Below are 9806 nucleotides of genomic sequence, written 5' to 3' on the forward strand. Positions count from 1 at the left end.
TGCATGCTTGTTCCGGCAGAATCAGGTCCACGCCTCACAAACTGTGCGCTAAACGCGATGCTCCGCGATTAGTCTCAACAAGAAGTCGACTTTGGGCTGTAATTTGATGAAAGCTGATATTAACTGACAAATTAGAACTGCATCTGTCCCTACTAAAAACGCTGCACAGCACAGATTTCAGCCTCTCCCCCTGCCCTTGTGTGCGCAGAGATGCTGCTGTCCGGACAGGGGCGCCTTCTCTGTGCCCTCACAAACGGCCGCATTCAGCGACACAAGGCCCGACTGTTACACAAATATTAGTATTCAGAGGGGCTTGTGTTTTGTTAATGTGTTTAATTATGTACAATATAGCTTTTGTTTCTCCTCCACATTTGCATTAATTCATATTAGCCACAGAATATAAGGCACAGCTAGAAAATTAGGCTCTATTTCTGGGGCCATAGTATTCTTTACGTTGCTTTTTCCTGTTGCTACCACACAGCGAGTGCCTAGGGCCTACACTGTAAACACTTGGCGCTCTTACCTGGTTGAATTTCATCGGTGGTCCTCAGAGATGCTGAGGGACGGACTTCTGAGGCCCTGGGCACACCTGTCACTGTGTGCTGTCTCTCAGGAGGCTGGGGAATGTCCCGGTGGTCCCAGGACTGGGCTCGGCCTTGTCCTCTGTTGCTGGCAGACGCTGAGCACAGATGTGGGGAGGAAGGCCCTCTACTTTGGAAACACAGGTCAAGATACAGTTGTGTGATGAGTGTCATTCATGGGACGGTCGCCTGACCGCTGTGATTTTGCTGAAAGAGGGTGGAGTCATTTGCCTTTTGTTTCTGATGTGTTTGTGGAAGTCCGTGTTGTGTAGATACACAAACGTCCTCAAATGCACACAACACAAGGGAAAGGCCTGGCCGCTGCCTCCGGGCTCCTCCTGGCCGCCACTCGGCTCCTCTGTGGCCTCCCCTCTGCCTCACCCATGGGCGGCAGCCCCTCCCTCCTGTGCACCTGCAGACCCTGCCCCTTCTCCCTGCTGACCTCGCGCTGGGTGCGCTCCCCTCTGACTGGGCCCACCCAGTCCTGCCCGCGAGGGGCCTCCCCGAAGCCCCCGGCCCTGCTCCATGGACTTCGAGTCATTAGCTGACATGAAAATGTACGTTGTGGCTGGGCAGTGTCAAACCCCTGGCATTTCCGTCCTCACGTTCTGGAGGCTGGAAATCCGAACTCGGCGCGTCCTCGGGGCTGCACCGTGGCTGCCGGCTCAGGGAAGGGTGGGCGCCACGTCCCCGACCTGCCTGCCGGGGCTCCCCCGACGCTCCGGTCCCTGCCGCCACTGCCACGTGGCCTCCTCTTCCCTGTGTGTCCGTGTCCGGATCCAGACCCCCCTCGCTCTACAAGGACGGCCGCCATTGGTGAAGACCACCCTGGTCCAGTATGGACTCATCTTACCTTGGGGTCTATGGAAGACCCTATTTCTAAATAAGTTCACATTCACAGCTACTGGGGTTTAGGATGGGGACCTGCCATTTTGGTGGGACACTATTCAATTTGTGACATTCGTTTTAATCAGTGTTCTTGAGACAGGGACCACATGCTCATCACTGTAAACCAGTGATCCAGCACGGTACGCACCACTTCCTAGGTCCTCAGCAAATAACGGCTGGGTGGCCGAGCGGGTGGATGGGTGGAGGGATGGGGGGGTGACTGGATGGACAGGTGGACAGGTGAGTGACTGGGTGGGTGGACGGATGGGTGGCTGGTTGACCGGTGGGCAGATGGATGGGGGAGTGACTGGGTGGGTGGCTGAATGGGCAGGTGGACAGGTAAGTGCCTGGGTGGGTGATGGGTAACTGGAGGGGTAGCTGGGTGGATGGCTCTGTGGATGGATTGGTGTACAGATCGGTAGGTACGTGGCAAGACAGACAGTGGAGGCTGCTGTTGGGTAGATGACAGAGAACAGATGGGGGTCGGAGGATGGGGAGTATTACAAGAAAGTACGAGGAAACCTACATTTTCTATAGATAAGTAACAAAGGGGGGCATGGGCTGGAGTGGATACGCACTAAGCCTAACCTAGAACTTGAGAGGAAAATGGATGTATTGCCACCCCTGAAGGAAACCCTGTAGACGCTTGTGTGCCCAGAGCTACGAGATGGTGGGATCCCACGTGAAATACGCCATGCCCTCCTTGAGCTCCATGGTCACGGCCACTTACAGAAGAGAAGCCAAACAGAAATGTCCTGAATAAGCAGATTCTTGTGGAATCTGGAAACTAAAGAATTCTAAATGCCCCATTTCTTTAAGGCGTGAATTGCAAAAAGATGTGGGAAGGTCCACTTTTATCAAGAATGCTAAAAATACCTTTGGTCAAATAAATGCTCCCAAACACGGTTAGCTTATGTACCGGTGGAGTTTTTGAGGTTAACGGCCCCCAGAGGTGCCCGCGGTGCTGGGCTCTCCAGGCGCAGCAGGCGGTGCCCAGCGGTGCCCACGGGCCATGGCCGCAGGAGGCGGGGGTGCGCTCCCTGTGCCGAAGCTCCAGTAAGTGAGGCAAGTCCCGGGGTCTGAGACCTGCAGGTAGGGCGCTTGGTCCCAGTTGGGTCCTGCCAGAGCGATGTGGGGCCGCCATGTCGCTCGATGGCCCCGTGCAGGTTCTGGGGCTCTGGTAGGACACAAGCAGGTCTCTAGCCCTGGAAGAAAGCGCCATTGTCCCCCGCTCCGCTTTGCACGGCCCGTGTTCATATCTCACTGTTGTTTGCAGGAGAGGCAGATGTGGAGCAGAACAATGGGGCCCCCTCTCAGGGCGCGGCGGTGACAGACTCCAAGCGCACAGCGGACCCGAAGAATGCCTGGCAGGATGCCAACCCAGCTGACCCGGGGGGCCGCCCCCACTTGATCCGCCTCTTTTCCCGAGATGCCCCCGGGAGGGAGGACAACACCTTCAAAGACAGGCCCTCGGAGTCAGACGAGCTCCAGACCATCCCAGAGGACAGCGCAGCCACCCCCGAGGGCCTAGATGTGATGGCCTCACAGAAACGACCCTCCCAGCGGCACGGCTCCAAGTACCTGGCGTCCGCGAGCGCCATGGATCACGCCAGGCACGGCTTCCTCCCGAGGCACAGGGACACGGGCATCCTTGACTCCCTCGGCCGCTTCTTTGGCGGTGACAGGGGTGTCCCCAAGCGGGGCTCAGGCAAGGTGAGCTCTGAGGAGTGACAGGGGCACACGGAACGTGTGTCCGCTGTAGTTGACAAGGAAAAGGAAGGAGAGCGCGCAGGTGAGCTAAGCCGTAGGGGACACGCTGGCGCAGCCCTCCGCTGTCCACCTGCTGTCCTTGCTGGACTTGCTCCCCGGCCACGGGAGGGGCCCGGGGTGCTGCTTGCCCTGTTTGCACAGAACTCAGCCTCTTTCCCTCCCCCCAAGGGGTGCCACCGGGACGTGGCTCGGAATTGTACATCTCTAGTGCCCGGGGTGGCACTGCCGAAAGGGCACCCCGTTCTCAGCTCTGGGACGGTGGTTCATGCTTGGGGCTTCGTGGCTGCTTTGGCTCTGTGCCTGCGCTTTCGGTCTGGTGTTGGGTTGTGCCCATTTTCTTTGGAGTCCTTGCTGCTAGCTTCGTGTTATCTTGCAACAGTAATGCGATTCAGGACTTGAGAACAAATCCAAGATTTAAATTCGCCTTGAGCAGATTTTGTCCTTTGTCTGAGTTATTTTGGGGGTCAGGGCTGGAGGGGTAATTACGTGTGCCTACGAATCAGCTGTATTCTTTTGTTATTCCACTAACCTGAATCTAGAGTCTGTGACGTTTCATTATTTAAATGTTCTGTAGATGAAAATTGTCTCATGAGACAAAGCCCCCATCGTGCTCCGGGGTCCAGCGGGGGTGTCTGGAGTGGTCTGACCCTGGGCCACCCGTGCTCATGTCCATCCAAGAGCTAAATCCCGAGTGGCTTTCCCACAGCAGACACACAGCACGTCACCTGCCTTTTCAGGGTGGTGCCCAGCTGGGGCGTTTCGGAAGGAGGGGGTGTTTTCGAGGAAGCCCGGGTTCCCTGGCCGGGGGCACAGAGCCCACACGCAGTAGGTCTTGCTCTGGCTGCAAATTGTTCTTATTCTGAACCCAGTCTTGGGAACGTTAAGGGGCTTTTGGGTAAAGAGTGGAGCAAGGGACCCTGACCTGTGGTTTCTAAAGGAGCTTCTAAAATTTGCTTTCGGCTTTAACTAGAACTTCTTAAATTCCTGATGATTGTGAAATGGCTAAACATGAACCACAAACTTGCGGGAATTGCCGCCCCGGGAGCCTGGGTGAGGTACGGCCTCTGTCTCTAGCATCTGCCCCGAGGGGAGATGCTCACGTGACACTTGTCATGACGTCTTGTGACTCACACTCAACGTAGCTTAAGTGCCGATGGAGTTGTCTTCCGCTTGGGTCTTGCGGTGTCTGTGTTTGGAGACGTGCTCTGACTCTGGGGCAGCCTTGCGTCGCCCTAAGGTGTTGATCCTCTGATCTGCTTCTAGTGCTGGTCTCGGCGCACGTGCTTTTTCCAGCACGGCTGTCAGACCACACCAGCCTCCGCGGCCTAGTGAAGGCAAGCGCCCCCATGCGTGCAGCGCTCCGAAAGCATAGCTTCTCTGCTTACCTCAAGGTGCAGGAGAAAATGTGCGTAAAGTGTGCAGGAGGGGTTAAATACCTCCGTAGCATATATTGTAAAACCAGCTTCATTTCAGTGGTAATGGCTTAAATGAAAATAAAATTGTGAATGCATTTATGTCAACCATTGTGACTTTATTTCAGAACGCTGTCTACATATATGTGTGTGGGGGGTGCACGCATGCACGTTTTTCTTCCTTTATAGAGAATCACAAACTTTATTGCTTTAAGGCTCTCATATCTGTAGTACTTCCAAAGAAAAGACTCATCTCAGAAATAGGCATCGACTTTGCAAAATAGGGTTTCTAGCTTATTAAGGATCCAGAGAAATCGAAGTATTTCCATAGGATTTTAAAAAAGAAAACCTTGTTTAAATAACGGTGTTAGAATTTCTGAAGCGTCAGCTCTGTTGGCTACTGAATGTTGAATAAAGAAGGTTTGAAAATGAACGGCCTTGCCTGTTGGCGCCAGAGAAACAAATCGGAGTTTGCCTGTGTGCCCGCGTCCGCGAGTACTAGACACACGGGCCAGAGAGCGGTGTCTGTTCGGGACCCGGTTTGTTGTGGACTTTGTTTGCTTTGGAACACCGCAGACGTGAGCGTAATACCCGCTCCACTCAGGCGTCCGCCCCCCGTGTGCCCTAGGATTCCAGGGCACTTGCTGGTCTGGGCTGCCGAGGGGTTCTGTTTTGGTTTTGTTTTTATTCTTGCTTTACTCTGTATATCAATCAGGAGAAGCCTCACTTTATTGAATAGTCTTTGGGTTGAGGCTTGAGCAAAGGAGAGAATCCAGAGGCCCAATTCTCATGCATAGAAGCCCATTGCAGTTTTCCACTGTCAGTCATGTCCAGGGTCATCTTCTGAGGTGCATACTGAGCTGAGGGCCCCCCGCCCCAGGCCTGAGCAGCAGCCTGCTCCCACCGGTGTGGCTGTGGGGGGACCAGCTACTCTGCTTATCTGTCCGGAGTAGGTTTTTCATGGTTCAGTTGTGCAAGACAGAATGCACGGCCCCTGGGAAGGGGGCTGTCGGTCCCGGACCCTTTCCATGCCCCTCCCCCTGCCGAGGCCACATGGGGCTCCTGCCTCCACCCAGTCCTCGGAATGCACCCACAACGCCCACCCTCGGCCGGCCGGGGCATTGACATTCAGGGAAAGCGCATTACAAATTCCTTGAGGAGGCATATTCTTTTGAGAGCCACAGATGAAAAGCGTATTCATGGCAAGCGTGTCCTTTTGTCACAGGAGGAAAGAAGGACCGTGTTGTCTGTAAAGGACAGGTTTTCTGATGCCCGGCATGTGGGGCCTCGGGAGGGACGGGCAGGCATTTAGGACCAAGTTTGAGATGCATGTGGTCTTTGTGAGAAGGGCGGCTCTTGGAGCTGCCCACCCCTGCCATCCCCACCCCGTGTCAGAGCTCATGTGCCCACGCAGGGGCTGCGGCCACTCAGGCCTTGACCGTTAGCTTTGGAATCTGTCCCTGTTCCTTTTTATCTCAAAGTGGTGAGTTTGGACGAAATATCTAAGCTGGACACGGTGATAAAACACCTGGGCGGTTCCCAAGTAAGAATGCAGCGAGACCACGTCCATCACGGTGTCTCCATACTGGTGTATTTTAAGAGTTTTTTAAAGTCGGTCCTGCACTGATGATTTTACCTTTTGGCACTCACTTTACACTCAAGGCCCCGTTTATAACCTGCTGTCCCCAGCCTTCCGTTGTTCAGCACACAGGATTAGGCGTAGGCCTCTAATTTTGATTGTACAGGATGAAAACCGCTTGCCAATTACTGCTATGGCGTACAATCTCTCTCATAGATCAATCACCATTTTGTACTGCATTTTGCATTGTAGACCAGTGCACCTACTGCTGCATTTTAATTTCATTTAACACATTTTAATTCTGCCGTAACTTAATCCTTCGGCGTTCACGTAACATGCCAGCTCGGTAGATGTGCTCTATATTCTTGTGGGAGTGTGGCATTCCGAGAGGGCAGGCCGGACGTGGCAGGACGAGTGTGTTGGGCCCTCCGGGCCGCGTGGCACCTTCCCCCAGTCCACTGCCAGGACCGGCTGAGGACGGCGGGGGCCTGGCCGCGTCCTCTGTGCCAGCCACATGTCTGCCCGCTATGCTGATGTGTTCAATGTTGACTACCTTCTGGTGACTGGATGCCAATTTGATTTTGTGATGAACTTTGGTTTTATATATATTTCTTCCTTTTATGCATTCATTAAACATTTTGATAGACCAATGGTGGTGTGCTAATTGCATGTGAAGTGTTTGAACTGCCCCCTTTGGGTCCCCCCCATCGCCACGCATCACTAGGATACGTGCGGCCTCCTGACAGGTGAGTGTGCAGGCCCAGCGCCCAGCTCTCCTCCTCACTCGTGGGCTTTTGCACAGACGTTTGTTGATTCTTTTCTCTCCACGGACAGGCGGCTAAGCATCCTGGTCTTTCTACTGTGGCTGCTCTCGTTCTGCCCGACGTGCTCAGCGTGCCCCTGGGCGCGCCGTCCGCACTGGTGGGCGGTCGTGCGCACTGAGTAGACTCGGGTCCCCTTTGTGTGCGGGGGCCGCAGTCCCCGGGGCAGCACTTCCTGAGCAACCGTGTGACCTGCCGCGGGTGCGTCCGAGGGAGTCCCAGGAACCCTGGGCCGTCTAGCAGTGGGGGGGTGGGCCCAAGGACGTCCGTGAGCATAAAGGTCACCGGTAGGTTGGGTGGTGGATGAACTAGAAACAAAAGCAAAGACGTGATTCCCTTGGAGGCGCTCACCTCCACAGCGACGTCTGCCCGGGGATGCTCCCCTCCTCTGATGTCCATTTCCGCTTACGGCGTCTGTTGATTTTCCTTTTGGTAAAAAGTCGGCCGTCAGGTAGCAGGAATTGCTGACCGGCTGGTGGCCAGCTTGGCCTGGCGTCTCGGGGGACGTATCCCGGGAGGGAAGACCCGCTCTCTGGGCTCCCGGGAGCGTTTACGGCTGTGGAATCCCCGGGCAAACTCTGGCTCACGCGTCAGGCGTGTCTCCACGTGTCTCCACCACACTCTTAGCTGCTCCGGAACCATCCTCTGCTTCCTAAGAAATAGGCTGGCGGGCGGGGACAGGGAGAGTCCCAGGAATGAGGGCTCCCCTCGGGGGCCCTTCTCGCCTTTGTCCCTGCCACCCCGCGGGCTGCACCCCTGCCCGCGCCTGCAGGAGGCGCCCCCGCCTCCGCTGCCCGCTGGTGGGGAGGAAGCCGCATTCCTGCCTCTCCTGCTGAACCAGGCAGGTCCCGGCCCCCCGGCCTCCCCACCCCGAGCTGCGTGGCCGGCTGCCCCTGGAGGCAGCTGACACGAATCCCCAGAGCCGCCTGAAATGGCTCAAGGAGCTGAGTCCCTTCCGTAAGAAGGGACATTGTCTTAAACGGGAGAAACAAACTGGAGAACTCTGCGCCTTTTGGCCAAGAGTGTAACACAGACTTGTGTCTCTGCCACCACCACTTGAGGCGCGTCACACCCTGTGGGGACAACCAGGCCTCATCAGGACAAGCCACTGCAGGCCTACCCACCGAGAAGTACTTGAACACAAGTACTCAGTTGTCTTACTCTTTTAAGTGCTCAGTACTTAAACATGAACTAAACTCACCAGTACTTCTTACCAGGACAGAAAGACCCCCTCTCGCAGGGGGGGGGGGTCGGTTGCGGGATGTACAGCTGGGCACAAACTCGCCCCGCATCTGCCTCTGGAAACCCCACGCGCCCCCGCTGCAGTAACATCCCTAGATCACCCTAACACTCCCGTGTGTCATCACCGCCGCTCATTTCCACACATAACCGGCTGGAAACCTGTTTCTAAAAAGTTCATTTCATCTGTAGCCAATCTGACATCTCCTGAAATCTATTACATCGATTTTATCTCTTGACCACTGTAAGGCTCGTTCCCTCCCTCCCTCTCTCTATCTGCCTCTCTGTCTGTGTCTCTTTCTGCCTGTCTCTGTCTGTCTACCAGCTTCTCTCTGTCTCTGTTGGTCTCTCTTTCTCTGTGTGTGTGTCTCTCTGTCTCTACCAGCCTCTCTCTGTGTCTCTGTGTCTGCCTGTCTCTCTCTCTCTCTCTCTCTATCTCTCAGGCACTGTCCTCCAGCGAACAGAACAGGGAAACCGCAACATTAGAGGCAAAACACTGCTTAGGAAGACTGAGCACAGTAGAGCTCAGAGTCAAGGCTGACGCACAGCTCACGTCCAGGAATTTTCAGTTAATATTCAATATTAAGCTTCTCGGCCTCAGCAGCAGGAGGAGGAATGTGAGAAGGCGTAACTCCCCGTGGTCGCCTGGCGTGACTTTGGCCACTGTGCTCCTCACGGATCTGCTTCCTGGCGCGCTGTGTCCCCCACCGAGCGGGCCTGGTCTCTACTATAAGGCCTGCACTGAAGCTACCACACCTGCTGTGACAGGAACACGCCTGTCCAACCACCCATCCCCCAGCAGACTCGAAGCGCCCGTTAGCTCCTCCCATCGACCCGAAGGTGCGTCCTCCACCTGCTCGGTGCAGAAGCTGCAGGTGTGGTGTTGCTGCGACCACCGTTAAGCCTCTTTGCTCACACAAGTGGGTCCGGAGCCCTAGAACTTCTCCCTGCATCTTTCCTCCTGTTCCTCTCTCTCTGCTGTCTCCTCTTCCCCGTGCCCTTGGCGGTCATCGTCCACCACGCCCACGCCCTCACCATCTGACCTCCATCCCACTAACCCTCTCACTGCGCGGGGGCTGCCGAGCCCGGCCAGGAGGGGACGTTGCTGGAGGACTTGGGGGCTCTGCCGCCAGTGCCGCGCGGACTCACCGGGCGCTCTGTGTCCCCCTGGCAGGTGCCCTGGCTCAAGCAGAGAAGGAGCCCTGTGCCCTCTCATGCCCACAGCCAGCCCGGGCTGTGCAACATGTACCAGGTAAGACGCGCCGCCCTGCCAGCCCGCCCTCCGGCGGCGCGGCCGCAGCAGGTCGAGAACCTGTGGGGAAGTCGCTTTTGCCAAAGCCAGCGGGGCGGCTCCTTGGACAACAGCGCCTAACACGCGTCCGGCCGTCGCTAGCCGAGCTGGACTGTCGCGCGCCGCGTGCCCGCGGGAAGTCTGGTGGCGGCCGCTGTCCCCGCCCGGGCTCGGCTGGGTGCGTGTCGGGAAAGCCGCCCCGTCCTCCGTGCTGCGTGGACGCCT

General features: G+C 56.2%; 1 protein-coding gene across 1 annotated transcript in view; it reads left to right on the plus strand.

The window, feature by feature from the left end:
• Nucleotides 1–9806, plus strand: part of MBP (myelin basic protein) — an 84751-nt gene that overhangs the window by 48356 nt on the left and 26589 nt on the right. The window contains exons 3-4 of the mRNA XM_029922292.1: nucleotides 2746–3182; nucleotides 9465–9542. Coding sequence (XP_029778152.1) covers nucleotides 2746–3182; nucleotides 9465–9542 — 515 coding nt within the window. The remainder of the gene's footprint in view (nucleotides 1–2745; nucleotides 3183–9464; nucleotides 9543–9806) is intronic.

The sequence above is a fragment of the Suricata suricatta genome, chromosome 14 (genome assembly GCF_006229205.1).
Source record: "Suricata suricatta isolate VVHF042 chromosome 14, meerkat_22Aug2017_6uvM2_HiC, whole genome shotgun sequence".
Classification (NCBI taxonomy): Eukaryota; Metazoa; Chordata; class Mammalia; order Carnivora; family Herpestidae; genus Suricata; species Suricata suricatta.